The sequence below is a fragment of the Haliaeetus albicilla genome, chromosome 31 (genome assembly GCF_947461875.1).
Source record: "Haliaeetus albicilla chromosome 31, bHalAlb1.1, whole genome shotgun sequence".
In the NCBI taxonomy this organism is placed as follows: Eukaryota; Metazoa; Chordata; class Aves; order Accipitriformes; family Accipitridae; genus Haliaeetus; species Haliaeetus albicilla.
In genome coordinates, this window is record NC_091513.1 from 347,570 (window position 1) to 362,705 (window position 15,136).

General features: G+C 59.8%; 2 protein-coding genes across 2 annotated transcripts in view; one reads left to right on the top strand and one right to left on the bottom strand.

Annotated features, from left to right (window-relative positions):
* The window catches only part of LOC138683166 (synaptophysin-like protein 1), a 65,270-nt gene extending 51,046 nt beyond the window's left edge, over positions 1-14,224 (top strand). The window contains exon 6 of the transcript XR_011322854.1: positions 14,211-14,224. The gene's annotated coding sequence lies outside the window, so the exon portion shown is untranslated. The remainder of the gene's footprint in view (positions 1-14,210) is intronic.
* On the bottom strand, positions 559-9,942 carry LOC104324037 (trypsin-like). The gene is made up of 5 exons (XM_069774692.1): positions 9,667-9,942; positions 7,788-7,950; positions 4,871-5,124; positions 1,651-1,787; positions 559-884 (listed from the first exon to the last, which is right to left on the bottom strand). The coding sequence occupies exons 1-5, from the start codon at positions 9,701-9,703 to the stop codon at positions 723-725; spliced, it is 753 nt and encodes a 250-aa protein (XP_069630793.1). The 5' UTR covers positions 9,704-9,942; the 3' UTR covers positions 559-722.
* Positions 14,225-15,136: the final 912 nt, after the last annotated feature.

The window sequence follows — 15,136 nt, forward strand, 5'->3', positions numbered from 1 at the left end:
GCACCAGACACCCATGGCCACGAGTTGGCCACCAGCACCAGACACCCAAGGCCATGAGTTGCCATCATGGCCACCAGCACCAGACACCCATGGCCACCAGCACCAGACACCCAAGGCCATGAGTTGCTATCATGTCCACCAGCACCAGGCACCCATGGCCACGAGTTGCCCACCATGGCCACCAGCACCAAACACCCATGGCCACGAGTTGCCACCACGACCACCAGCACCAGACACCCAAGGCCGTGGGTTGCCCACCTGCACCAGACACGGGGTTGGAGGTTGCCACCATGGTCACCAGCACCAGACACCCAAGACCATGAGTTGCCACCATGGCCACCAGCACCAGACACCCATGGCCATGAGTTGCCACCATGGCCACCAGCACCAGACACCCACAGCCATGAGTTGCCCACCAGCACCCAACATACGTGGCCATGAATTACCCACTGTGGCCACCAACCCCGACCCTCAGAACTTGGGCAACTTCCTCACCACGCCCATGGCGGCCATGATCCCCCCACTCCTCTCCCCAGCCCCACAGCCATGGTGGCCATGCCGTTGCCACGGGACGGTGGAAGGTGACCACGTTTCACGGGACTTTATTCCAGGAGATCTTCCCAGTTGCGCAAGGAAGGCGGCGCGGGATGAGGGAAAGAAGACCCCTGGTATTTTAAGGGGGCGGGGAGAGGGGAGGAGTCTTCCTTCGGGGGGGCGTGGCTTCAGAGATGGCTGTTCCTCCTCATGGTGTCGTGGATCCAAGCGGTGAACTCGCAGACACGGGTGTAGACGCCCGGCTTGCCCTCCTGCCCGCACACCTGCATGCCCCACGACACGATGCCCTGCAGCTCGTCCCCGCACACCAGCGGACCCCCCGAGTCACCCTGGGGGAGAGAAGCGACCAATGAGGTGATAGGACCGTGGTTGGGTCTCGTCAAATCCCGCCCAGATCCTTCGGGCCCCGTGGTTCTCCATTGGGCACTGCCACGCCCCATGGGGTCAAGGGATGGAGACCACCACGCCCCACGGGGTCAAGGGATGGAGACCACCACGCCCCACAGGGTCAAGGGATGGAGACCACCACGCCCCACGGGGTCAAGGGATGGAGACCACCACGCCCTATGGGGTCAAGGGATGGAGACTGCCATGCCTTATGAGGTCAAGGGATGGAGATCGCCACACCCTACAGGGCCAAGACATGGAGACCACCACACCCTATGGGGTCAAGGGATTGAGACCACCACGCCCTATATGGTGCTGGAGCTGAGGCCCAGGAGGTCCCTATAGCACTGGGGAGGTTCCTATAGTGCCATGGGGTCCCCGTAGCACCCAGTGGGGCTGTAGAGTTCTTGGGGGGGTCCCTATAGCACCCAGACTTTCCTCTAACACCTTGAGGGTCCTCTAGTACCCCAGAGGTGGGTGCTGGTCCCCGTAGCACCTATGGAACCCAGGTGGTCCCTATAGCACCCTGGGGGGGTCCCCGCGGTGCTTGGAGGGATCCCTACAGCACATCGTGTCCCCAAGGCTCAACCACCGTGGCGCTGGGTTCCTCTACTGGTCCTCAACGCCAAGCCCCGCCCCAAATTTCTTCTCCATTGGGGTCTCTCCTCAGGGATAGGGTGGGTGGAGCCAACCCCGCCCAGCACCTACCTGGCAAGAGTCGGTGCCCCCCGAGCTGACGCCGGCGCAGAGCATGTTCTTGGTGATGCCTTTGGGGTAGAGTTTGCCGCACTCTTCGTTGGGTATGGTGTAGACCACGCCGCACTGGAGAATGTCGGGGAAGTACCCTGGGGACAGTGGGACACGGTCAGGGGGGCCCGACACGCCCCTCGGCCCGGGAGTAGGGTCCCAGGGGAGGACGGAAAGGGTGGGACCGTCTTTCTTCTAGGGTGACGTCGGCCGTGACAGCCCGCCGTGGAAGGTGCCCTCAAGGTGAGGGATGACTCGTCACCGTGGAGGTGATTTGGAGTCTCCTGTGGTCGTGGCGTGGAACTGGTGGGGAATGGAGACCTCCAAAGCCACCCCCACGGAGTGCCGATGGACACAGGCCGCCCCGCAGGGGAGTTGTCCCCAAGATGCTGAGATGTCCCCAAGAGGCTGAGATGTCCCGAAGACACCAAGATGTCCCCAAGATGCTGAGATATCCCCAAGACGCTAAGATGACCCGAAGATGCTAAGTTGTCCCCAAGATGCTGAGATGTCCCCAAGACTCTAAGATGTCCCCAAGACTCTAAGATGTCCCCAAGATGCTGAGATATCCCCAAGATGCTAAGATGTCCCCAAGATGCTGGTGTCTCTAAGATGCTTATACTCCCAAGACTCTAAGATGTCCCCAAGACCCTAAGATGTCCCCAAAACTCTGATGTCCCCAAGACACTAAGATATCCCAAAGATGCTAAAATGTCCCCAAGACTCTAAGATGTCCCCAAGACGCTGAGATATCCCAAAGACACTAAGATGTCCCCAAGATGATGATATTCCCAAGATGCTAAGATGTCCCCAAGACTCTAAGATGTCCCCAAGATGCTAAGATATCCCAGAGATGCTGAGATGTCCCCAAGACTCTAAGATGTCCCCAAGATGCTGAGATATCTGCAAGATACTAAGATGTCTACAAGACAATAAGGTATCCCAAAGGCGCTGAGATGTCCCCAAGACACTAAGATGTCCCCAAGACACTGAGATGTCCCCAAGACGCTAAGATGTCCCCAAGATGCTGAGATGTCCCCAAGACACTAAGATGTCCCCAAGATGCCGATATCTGCAAGATGCTGAGATGTCCCCAAGATGCTAAGATATCCCAAAGACACTAAAATGTCACCAAGGTGCTGAGATGTCCCAAAGAGGCTAAGATGTCCCCAAGACGCTGAGATGTCCCCAAGATGCTGAGATGTCCCCAAGATGCTGAGATGTCCCCAAGACTCTAAGATGTCCCCAAGATGCTGAGATGTCCCCAAGACACTGAGATATCCCTAAGATGTCCCCAAGACTCTAAGATGTCCCCAAGATGCTGAGATATCTGCAAGACACGAAGATGTCCCCAAGACTCTGAGATGTCCCCAAGACTCTAAGATGTCCCCAAGATGCTGAGACGTCCCCAAGATGCTAAGATGTCCCCAAGATGCTGATATCTGCAAGATGCTGAGATGTCCCCAAGATGCTGAGATGTCCCAAAGTTGTTAAGATTTCCCAAAGATGCTGAGATGTCCCCAAGACTCTAAGATGTCCCCAAGACACCAAGATATCCCAAAGATGCTAAAATGTCCCCAAGAGGCTAAGATGTCCCCAAGATTCTGAGATATCTGCAAGATACTAAGATGTCCTGAAGACGCTAAGATGTCCCCAAGATGCTGAGATGTCCCCAAGACACTAAGATGTCCCCAAGACACTAAGATGTCCCCAAGATGCCGATATCTGCAAGATGCTGAGATGTCCCCAAGATGCTAAGATATCCCAAAGACACTAAAATGTCACCAAGGTGCTGAGATGTCCCAAAGAGGCTAAGATGTCCCCAAGACGCTGAGATGTCCCCAAGATGCTGAGACGTCCCCAAGATGCTAAGATGTCCTGAAGATGCTGAGATGTCCCCAAGACACTGAGATATCCCTAAGATGTCCCAAAGATTCTAAGATGTCCCCAAGACTCTAAGATGTCCCCAAGATGCTGAGATATCTGCAAGATACGAAGATGTCCCCAAGATGATGAGATGTCCCCAAGACTCTAAGATGTCCCCAAGACACTGAGACATCCCCAAGATGCTGAGATGTCCTGAAGAGGCTAAGATGTCCCCAAGATACTGATATCTGCAAGATGCTGAGATGTTCCCAAGACTCTAAGATGTCCCCAAGATGCCGATATCTGCAAGATGCTGAGATGTCCCCAAGATGCTAAGATATCCCAAAGACACTAAAATGTCACCAAGGTGCTAAGATGTCCCAAAGAGGCTAAGATGTCCACAAGACACTGAGATGTCCCCAAGATGCTAAGATGTCCCCAAGATGCTGAGATATCCCTAAGATGTCCCCAAGATGCTAAGATGTCCCCAAGACTCTAAGATGTCCCCAAGATGCTGAGATGTCCCCAAGACACTGAGATATCCCTAAGATGTCCCCACGACTCTAAGATGTCCCCAAGATACTGAGATATCTGCAAGATACGAAGATGTCCCCAAGATGATGAGATGTCCCCAAGACTCTAAGATGTCCCCAAGATGCTGAGACGTCCCCAAGATGCTAAGATGTCCCCAAGATGCCGATATCTGCAAGACGCTGAGATGTCCCCAAGATGCTGAGATGTCCCAAAGTTGTTAAGATATCCCAAAGATGCTGAAATGTCCCCAAGACTCTAAGATGTCCCCAAGATGCTGAGATATCTGCAAGACACGAAGATGTCCCCAAGACTCTGAGATGTCCCCAAGACTCTAAGATGTCCCCAAGATGCTGAGACGTCCCCAAGATGCTAAGATGTCCCCAAGATGCCGATATCTGCAAGACGCTGAGATGTCCCCAAGATGCTGAGATGTCCCCAAGATGCCGATATCTGCAAGACGCTGAGATGTCCCCAAGATGCTGAGATGTCCCAAAGTTGTTAAGATATCCCAAAGATGCTAAAATGTCCCCAAGACTCTAAGATGTCCCCAAGATGCTGAGATATCTGCAAGATACTAAAATGTCCTGAAGACGCTAAGATGTCCCCAAGATGCTGAGATGTCCCCAAGACACTAAGATGTCCCCAAGATTCTAAGATGTCCCCAAGATTCTAAGATGTCCCCAAGACGCTGAGATATCCCCAAGACGCTGAGATGTCCCCAAGATGTCCTCAGACCCCTCGAAGACCCCGCCACGTGACGCGACGCCACGTTTCCGCCTACCTTCGGGGCTGCTGGTGCTGCCCCAGCCCGACACGACGCACTCGGTGTTGGCTGGAGGACAACGCTTGGGGAGGGCCACCGGTTGGATGCGGTCGGTGAAACGGACGGGTTTCTGGAGCTTCAGCAGCATGATGTCACTGTCGTGGCTGGTGGGGTTGTAGTTGGGGTGGATGAAGGCCTTGGCCGAGTTGACGCACTGCTCCGTCCCCTCCTTGGTCTTCAAGCTGTGGTCGCCCATGCGGATGGGGATGGAGCTGCGCAACGGGAGAAAGGACCACGGTGAGGTTCCCTGGTGGCCGTGGCACATGGCAGGGAAGGTCCACGTGGTGGAGGTCGGGAGGAGCTCCTGGGAAATTGGGCGAAAAAGGCTTCCCCTTCCTAGCATTCATATCTTGAACCAGATGGGGAAACTGAGGCTCGGAGCCCAACGTCACCCAGCAGGTGGGCTGGAGAGTCGGCCAAGCCGAAGGGAGGCCAACCCAAGTTGAAGAAGAACCGGCTCCAACTTGAGGACCCAGAAGGCGTGGCAGCTCTCCAGGTCCCCGCCGCGCCCGACTAAACCCTCCAATTTGGCTTTTTCTTCCCCATTTTTCCAGCCACTCCTCCCCGTCCGTCAGGACTCGGCCGGGAGAAGCTCGGACCACCGAAAAATGGAGGAACGTCCACGCTTCTACCTCGAGGAGATGGTTTGAGCCGGGGGACGGTGGCCGCCGTGGTCCTCCCGTGGGCTCAGCACGGGGGTACCCCCTGCCCACACCAGTCACACCAGTGCTCCTCAAACTGGTTTGCTCCCTCCACCCGACCCGTTCTGGTCCAAGCCGGGTCCCAGTCCACAGAGCTGGTGGGAACGGGGAGAGGAGAAGACCTCTCTTCAGACCCAGTCATTCTGGGAGCCCAACTGGATGGGTGAGGTCACCAACCCAGTTAGGTGGTCACCAACCCAGTTAGATGGTCATTCTGGGTGGCCAACCCAGTTAGCTGGTCATTCTGGGAGCCCAACTGGTTGGGTGAGGTCATCATCCCAGTTAGCTGGTCATTCTGGGTGGTCAACCCAGTTAGGTGGTCAACCCAGTTAGCTGGTCATTCTGGGAGCCCAACTGGATGGGTGAAGTCAGCAACCCAGTTAGGTGGTCACCAACCCAGTTAGGTGGTCACCAACCCAGTTAGATGGTCCTGGGTGGCCATCCCAGTTAGATGGTCATTCTGGGTGGTCAACCCAGTTAGGTGGTCAACCCAGTTAGCTGGTCATGCTGGGAGCCCAACTGGATGGGTGAGGTCACCAACCCAGTTAGGTGGTCACCAACCCAGTTAGATGGTCATTCTGGGTGGTCAACCCAGTTAGGTGGTCATTCTGGGAGCCCAACTGGTTGGGTGAGGTCATCATCCCAGTTAGCTGGTCATTCTGGGTGGTCAACCCAGTTACCTGGTCATGCTGGGAGCCCAACTGGATGGGTGAAGTCAGCAACCCAGTTAGGTGGTCACCAACCCAGTTAGATGGTTATTCTGGGTGGTCAACCCAGTTGGGTGGTCAACCCAGTTAGCTGGTCATTCTGGGAGCCCAACTGGTTGGGTGAAGTCACCAACCCAGTCAGGTGGTCACCAACCCAGTTAGATGGTCCTGGGTGGCCATCCCAGTTAGATGGTCATTCTGGGTGGTCAACCCAGTTAGGTGGTCAACCCAGTTAGCTGGTCATGCTGGGAGCCCAACTGGATGGGTGAGGTCACCAACCCAGTTAGGTGGTCACCAACCCAGTTAGATGGTCATTCTGGGTGGTCAACCCAGTTAGGTGGTCATTCTGGGAGCCCAGCTGGTTGGGTGAGGTCATCATCCCAGTTAGCTGGTCATTCTGGGTGGTCAACCCAGTTACCTGGTCATGCTGGGAGCCCAACTGGATGGGTGAAGTCAGCAACCCAGTTAGGTGGTCACCAACCCAGTTAGATGGTTATTCTGGGTGGTCAACCCAGTTGGGTGGTCAACCCAGTTAGGTGGTCAACCCAGTTAGCTGGTCATTCTGGGAGCCCAACTGGTTGGGTGAGGTCATCATCCCAGTTAGATGGTCATTCTGGGTGGTCAACCTAGTTGGGTGGTCAACCCAGTTAGGTGGTCACCAACCCAGTTAGCTGGTCCTTCTGGGAGCCCAACTGGTTGGGTGAGGTCATCATCCCAGTTAGATGGTCATTCTGGGTGGTCAACCCAGTTAGGTGGTCAACCCAGTTAGCTGGTCATGCTGGGAGCCCAACTGGATGGGTGAGGTCACCAACCCAGTTAGGTGGTCACCAACCCAGTTAGGTGGTCACCAACCCAGTTAGATGGTCATTCTGGGTGGCCAACCCAGTTAGGTGGTCATTCTGGGAGCCCAACTGGTTGGGTGAGACCACCATCCCAGTTAGATGGTCATTCTGGGTGGTCAACCCAGTTGGGTGGTCAACCCAGTTAGGTGGTCACCAACCCATTTAGCTGGTCCTTCTGGGAGCCCAACTGGTTGGGTGAGGTCACCATCCCAGTTAGCTGGTCATTCTGGGAGCCAGACTCGGTGGCTGTGGTGACCAGACCAACGGGATGGTCATACTGGGAAGCCAACGGCGTGGTAGCGCCGGGCAAACCAACTGGACGGTAGAGTTGGCCTCCCAGCCGTTACCCACCCAGTCCCAACTGGTTGATGGGAAGAAAGGGGTCCCAGAAGACTGTGGGGTGGGGTCGGGGGGTGGGGTCAGACCCGCCCTAAAGACTCCGCCCCCCAAAACGACCCTTGGAGGTTCTCCACACCTTTGAGGTTCTCCACCCCCTTGAGGTTCTCCACCCCCTTGAGGTTCTCCACCTCCTGCTGACCACCTCCACCGTTTCTCCCAGTAACCCGCCCCACGTTTTTGTTTTTTTTTTTTACTGGTCGGGTGGGGCGGGGCGGGGCGGCCCCACCTCTTGGTGTCGCAGTGGGCGGCGGTCAGCACCCACGACTTGCCGATGAGGACCCCGCCGCAGTGGATGTTCTTCCGTGGCCCGAGGAGGACCACCTGGTAGGGGTGACGGTTCTTCTGGCAGCTCCGACCTCCCACGATCCGGTTCTCTTCCCCCACGGCAGCTGCGGGATTCCACACCTCCCAGTTGCCTCCCAGTTGCCTCCCAGTTGCCTCCCAGTTCCACCCAGTTGCCTCCTTAAGGATTCCGGTGGGTCACCCAGCACCTTCTCCCCCCCTTTCCGTGGCCTCCCAGTTCTTCCTCTCCCTCCCAGTGCCCCACCGCTTCCCACCCACTGGCTCCCAGTGCCCACCCACTGCCTCCCAGTGCCCTCCCAGTTCTTTCCCAACTTCCCCCCACCGTGGCCCCCAGTGCCTCCCTGCGTCACACCATTTCCTCCCACTGCCTGCCCAGTCTTCCCAGTAGCCTCCGGTTCCCGCCCAGCGCCCCCAGTTGCTCTCAGCGCCCTCCCAGTACGCTCTCAGAGCCCTCCCAGTACACCCTCAGCGCCCTCCCAGTACACCCTCAGCACCTTCCAGTTCCCTCCCAGTAACACTCAGTATCTCCCCAGTGCTTCCCCATTCCTTTCCACGTGCCACCAGTGTGCACCCAGTTCACCTCCAGCTCCTTCCCAGTATGCCCCCAGTACCCTCCATTTACCATCCTGCAACCTCCTCATTCCCTTCTACACCCCCACCAGTGCTCCCAGTGCCTCCCAGTACCTTCTCTTTCCCTCCTCCCTGCACCAGTACGCTCCCACTGCCCCCAGTTCACCCACAGCTCCTGCCCAGTACCAGTTCCATGCTACCCATTGCCTCCCAGTGCTTCCTCTTTCTCCTTCCCGCTCACACCAGTATGCTCCCACTGCCTCCCAGTGTCCCCAGTTCACCTCCGGTACTCCCCAGTGCTCTCTTGGGGCCTCCCAGTGTCCTCCCAGTACCTTCCACTCTCTCTCCCAACTCCACCAGTGCCCTCCAGCACCCTCCCAGTGCCCCCCAGCGCTCTCCCAGCGCTCCCCAGTGCCCCCCAGCACCCCCTAGCGCTCTCCCAGCACCCCCCAGTGCCCTCCCAGTGCTTCCCAGCACCCCCCAGCGCTCTCCCAGTGCTCCCCAGCACCCTCCCAGCACCCCCCAGTGCTCTCCCAGTGCTCCCCAGCACCCTTCCAGCACCACCCAGCACCCCCCAGCACCCCCTAGGGCTCTCCCAGCACCCCCCAGTGCCCCCCAGCACCCCCCAGTGCCCTCCAGCACCCTCCAGTGCCCTCCCAACGCTCTCCCAGTGCTCTCCAGTGCCCCCCAGCACCCTCCCAGTGACCCCAGTACCCCCTAGCGCCCTCCCAGCACCCCCCAGCGCCCTCCCAGTGCCCCCCAGCGCCCTCCCAGCGCCCCCCAGCGCCCTCCCAGTGCCTCCCAGTGCCCCCCAGTGCCCTCCTAGTGCCCCCTAACAGTCTCCCAGTGCCCCCCATCGCCCTCCCAGCACCCCCCATCGCCCTCCCAGTGCCCCCCAGCGCCCTCCCAGTGCCTCCCAGTGCCCCCCCAGTGCCCTCCTAGTGCCCCTCAACACTCTCCCAGTGCCCTCCAGCGCCCTCCCAGTGCCCCCCATTGCCCTTCCAGTGCCCCCAGCGCCCTCCCAGTGCCCCCCAGTGCCCTCCTAGTGCCCCTCAACACTCTCCCAGTGCCCTGCAGCGCCCTCCCAGTGCCCCCCAGCGCCCTCCCAGTGCCCCCCATCACCCTCCCAGTGCCCCCCAGCGCCCTCCCAGTGCCTCCCAGTGCCCCCCAGCGCCCTCCCAGTGCCCCCCAGCGCCCTCCCAGTGCCTCCCAGTGCCCCCCAGTGCCCTCACCGGTGGCGAGGAGTAGCAGCGGCAGGAGGCGCTCCATGGCGGCGGGCGTCCGGCGGGAGGAAGAGGAGGAAGAGGAGGCTGGCGGGGTGCCGGACCCAGCCCCTTAAATCCCAGTTTGGGCCCCGCCTGGGCTGGGGCCACCCCGGGAGGGAGCGAGGCCGGTCGGGGCGGTCTCACCCTCCCGCCACACCTCGGCCCCGGGGCGGCGAGGGTGCCTCCCAGTGCCTCCCAGTGCCTCCCAGTGCCTCCCAGTGCCTCCCAGTGCCTCCCAGTGCCATCCCAGTGCCAGCCCAGTGCCAGCCCAGTTCTTCCCAGGGCATTCCCAGAGGCTTCCCAGTGCCTCCCAGGGCATCCTAGTGCCTCCCAGTGCTCCCCAGTGCCTCCCAGTTCCTCCCAGTGCCTCCCAGTGCCTCCCAGTGCCATCCCAGTGCCAGCCCAGTGCCAGCCCAGTTCTTCCCAGGGCATTCCCAGAGGCTTCCCAGTGCCTCCCAGGGCATCCTAGTGCCTCCCAGTGCTCCCCAGTGCCTCCCAGTTCCTCCCAGTGCCTCCCAGTGCCTCCCAGTGCCAGCCCAGTGCCAGCCCAGTGCCAGCCCAGTTCTTCCCAGGGCATTCCCAGAGGCTTCCCAGTGCCTCCCAGGGCATCCTAGTGCCTCCCAGTGCTCCCCAGTGCCTCCCAGTTCCTCCTGGGGCCTCCCAGTGCCTCCCAGTGCCTCCCAGTGCCTCCCAGTGCCATCCCAGTGCCTCCCAGTGCCAGCCCAGTGCCAGCCCAGTTCTTCCCAGGGCATTCCCAGAGGCTTCCCAGTGCCTCCCAGGGCATCCTAGTGCCTCCCAGTGCTCCCCAGTGCCTCCCAGTTCCTCCTGGGGCCTCCCAGTGCCTCCCAGTGCCTCCCAGTGCCAGCCCAGTGCCTCCCAGTGCCAGCCCAGTGCCAGCCCAGTTCTTCCCAGGGCATTCCCAGAGGCTTCCCAGTGCCTCCCAGGGCATCCTAGTGCCTCCCAGTGCTCCCCAGTGCCTCCCAGTTCCTCCTGGGGCCTCCCAGTGCCTCCCAGTGCCTCCCAGTGCCTCCCAGTGCCAGCCCAGTGCCTCCCAGTGCCAGCCCAGTGCCAGCCCAGTTCTTCCCAGGGCATTCCCAGAGCCTTCCCAGTGCCTCCCAGGGCATCCTAGTGCCTCCCAGTGCTCCCCAGTGCCTCCCAGTTCCTCCTGGGGCCTCCCAGTGCCTCCCAGTGCCTCCCAGTGCCAGCCCAGTGCCAGCCCAGTTCTTCCCAGGGCATTCCCAGAGCCTTCCCAGTGCCTCCCAGTGCCTCCCAGTGCCAGCCCAGTGCCAGCCCAGTTCTTCCCAGGGCATTCCCAGAGCCTTCCCAGTGCCTCCCGGGGCATCCGAGTGCCTCCCAGTGCCTCCAGTGCCATCCCAGTGCCTCCTAGGGCATCCAACTGCCTCCCAGTGCTTCCCAGTTCTTCCCAGTGCCTCCCAGTACCTCCCAGTGCCTCCCAGTTCTTCCCAGTGCCTCCCAGGACCTCCCAGTGCCTCCCAGTTCTTCCCAGGGCATTCCCAGAGCCTACCCATTGCCTCCTGGGGCATCCCAGTGCCTCCCAGTTCCTCCTGGGGCATCCCAGTGCCTCCCAGTGTTCCCTGGGGCATCCCAGTATCTCCCAGTGCCACCTTGGGCATCCCAGTGCCTTCCAGTTCTTCCCAGGGCATTCCCAGAGCCTTCCCAGTGCCTCCCGGGGCATCCGAGTGCTTCCCAGTGCCTCCCAGTGCCTCCCAGTGCTTCCCAGTTCCTCCCAGTGCTTCCCAGTGCCTCCCAGTGCCATCCCAGTGCCATCCCAGTTCTTCCCAGGGCAATCGCAGAGCCTTCCCAGTGCCTCCCAGGGCATCCTAGTGCCTCCCAGTGCTCCCCAGTGCCTCCCAGTTCCTCCTGGGGCCTCCCAGTGCCATCCCAGTGCCATCCCAGTTCTTCCCAGGGCAATCACAGAGGCTTCCCAGGGCATCCTAGTGCCTCCCAGTGCTCCCCAGTGCCTCCCAGTTCCTCCTGGGGCCTCCCAGTGCCTCCCAGTGCCATCCCAGTTCTTCCCAGGGCAATCGCAGAGGCTTCCCAGTGCCTCCCAGGGCATCCGAGTGCCTCCCAGTGCCTCCAGTGCCATCCCAGTGCCTCCTGGGGCATCCCAGTGCTTCCCAGTGCCTCTTAGGGCATCTCAGTGCCTCCCAGTGCTTCCCACTGCCTCCCAGTGCCTCCCAGTTCTTCCCAGTGCGTTCCCAGAGCCTACCCATTGCCTCCTGGGGCATCTCAGTGGCTCCCAGTGCCTCCAGTGCCATCCCAGTGCCTCCCAGTTCCTCCTGGGGCATCCCAGTACCTCTCAGTGCCTTCTGGGGTGTCCCAGTGCTTCCCAGTGCCTTCTGGGACATCCCAGTGCTTCCCAGTGCCTCCCAGGGCATCCTATTGCCTTCCACAGCCTCCCAGTGCCTCCCATAGCTTCCCAGTGCCTCCCAGTAGTTCGCAGTACCTCCCAGTACTTCCCAGTGCCTTCCCAGTGTCTCCAGGGGACTCCCAGTGCGTCCTGTAGCCTTCTGGGCATCCCAGTACCTCCCACTCCTTCCCAGTAACTCCAGGGACCTCCCAGTGCCTGCCGGTACCTCCCAGTATCTCCTAGTGCCTCCCAGTTCAACCCAGTGCCTGCTGGGGCTTCCCAGTGCCACCCAGTGCCTCCAGCATCTCCCAGTGCCTCCCATTGCATCCTTGTGCCTCCCAGCATGTCCCAGTGCCTCCCAGTACAAGCCAGTATGTCCCATTGCCTTCCAGAGCATCCCAGTATATCCCACTCTGCCCCAGTGCCTCCCAAAGTGTCCCAGTGCATCTGGGCACCTCCCAGTGCCTCCCAGTTTGTGTCTCAGTCTCTCTCAGGAAATGCTCTGCTCCCTCCCAGTGTATCCCAGTACACCTCAGCGCATCCCAGTGCACCCCCTGAGCCCCTCTAGGGCCTCCCAGTGCCCTTCCTGGCCTTCCCAGTTCATCCCCATACCTCCCAGTTCACCCCCTGTACATATCAGGGCCTTCCCATGCTTCCCAGTATGTCCCAGTGCCCTTCCTGGCCTTCCCAGTTCATCCCCATACCTCCCAGTTCACCCCCTGTACATATCAGGGCCTTCCCATGCTTCCCAGTATGTCCCAGTGCCCTTCCTGGCCTTCCCAGTTCATCCCCATACCTCCCAGTTCACCCCCTGTACATATCAGGGCCTTCCCATGCTTCCCAGTATGTCCCAGTGCCCTTCCTGGCCTTCCCAGTTCATCCCCATACTTCCCAATTCATGCCCCATATCTATCAGGGCCTTCCCGTGCTTCCCAGTATGTCCCAGTGCCCTTCCCAGTGCCCTTCTTGTCCTTCCCAGTGCTTCCCCGTACCTCCCAGTTGACCCCCACACCTATCCGAGCCTTCCCGTGCTTCCCAGTATGTCCCAGTGCCTTTCCCAGTATGTCCCAGTGCCCTTCTTGTCCTTCCCAGTGCTTCCCCGTACCTCCCAGTTGACCCATGCACCTATCCAAGCCTTCCCGTGCTTCCCAGTATGAACCAGTGCCCTTCCCAGTATGTCCCAGTGCCTTTCCCAGTGCTACCCAGTTCATCCCTGTACCTCCCAGTTGACCCTCACACCTATCCGAGCCTTCCCGTGCTTCCCAGTATGTCCCAGTGGCCTTCCCAGTACGTCCCAGTACCCTTCTTGTCCTTCCCAGTTCATCCCTGTACCTCCCAGTTGACCCCCACACCTATCCAAGCCTTCCCATGCTTCCCAGTATGTCCCAGTGCCCTTCCCAGTGCTTCCCAGTGCCCTTCTTGTGCTTCCCAATGCTTCCCCGTACCTCCCAGTTGACCAATGCACCTATCCGAGCCTTCCCGTGCTTCCCAGTATGAACCAGTGCCCTTCCCAGTATGTCCCAGTGCCTTTCCCAGTATGTCCCAGTGCCCTTCTTGTCCTTCCCAGTTCATCCCTGTACCTGCCAGTTGACCCTCACACCTATCTGAGCCTTCCCGTGCTTCCCAGTATGTCCCAGTGCCCTTCCCAGTATGTCCCAGTGCCCTTCCCAGTGCTTCCCAGTGCACTTCTTGTCCTTCCCAGTGCTTCCCTGTACCTCCCAGTTGACCCCCACACCTATCCGAGCCTTCCCGTGCTTCCCAGTATGAACCAGTGCCCTTCCCAGTACGTCCCAGTGCCTTTCCCAGTATGTCCCAGTGCCTTTCTTGTCCTTCCCAGTGCTTCCCTGTACCTCCCAGTTGACCCCCACACCTCGAGGTCCCCTTCCTCCAGGCCCCTCCCACCTCTTGGAGTGGGCGGAGCCCAATTAACACCAGGTAACGAACTCCCTGGCCTGGGAAAGGGGGGGGGACGGACCCCAAAGGAGGGGCGAGGGCGGGCGAGCCCCAGCGTGCCTCAGTTTCCCCCTTCGCCCTCTCCCGTAATCCCTTAATAACAGGGCGGGGCGGGGCCGGATCCCACCCACGGTCGGCGGGGGGGGTGGTGGGGGCCACCCATGGTGAGGGTGGGGGGGGGGGGCAGAGTTAAGGGGACCCCCCCCCCAAAGCAGGGGCAGATTTTTGGGGAACCCCTTCAAATCAGGGAGAAATTTTTGGGGGGATCCCCCCCAGAAGGACAAAGAAATGAGGGACCCCCCCCAAATCAGGGGCAAAAGGGACCCCCCCCCCCAAATCAGGGGCAGAGTTTTGGGGACCCCCCCCAAGAAGGACAGACAAATGGGGGACCCCCCAAAGGAGGGGCAGAGTTTTGGGGACCCCCCAAATCAGGGACAGAATGTTGGGGACCCCCTCAAATCAGGGGTAAAGGGGACCCCTAAATTAGGGGCAGCGTTTTGGGGACCCCTAAATGAGGGGCAGAGTTAAGGGGACCCCTAAATCAGGGGCAAAGGGGACCCCCAAATCAGGGGCAGAGTTTTGGGGACCCCCCCAAGATGGACAGAGAACTGGGGGACCCTCAAATCAGGGGTGAAGGGGACCCCCAAATGAGGGGCAGAGTTTTGGGGACCCCCCAAATCAGGGGTGAAGGGGACCCCCAAGTGAGGGGCAGAGATTTGGGGACCCCTAAATCAGGGACAGAGTTTTGGGGACCCCCAAATCAGGGGTGAAGGGGACCCCCAAATGAGGGGCAGAATAAAGGGGACCCCCAAATCAGGGGCAGAGTTTTGGGGACCCCCAAATCAGGGGTGAAGGGGACCCCCAAGTGAGGGGCAGAGGTTTGGGGACCCCCAAATCAGGGGCAGAGTTTTGGGGACCCCCAAATCAGGGGTGAAGGGGACCCCCAAATGAGGGGCAGAATAAAGGGGACCCCCAAATCAGGGGCAGAGTTTTGGGGACCCCCAAATCAGGGGTGAAGGGGACCCCCAAGTGAGGGGCAGAGTTTTGGGGACCCCTAAATCAGGGACAGAGTTTTGGGGACCCCCAAATCAGGGGTGAAGGGGACCCCCAAAT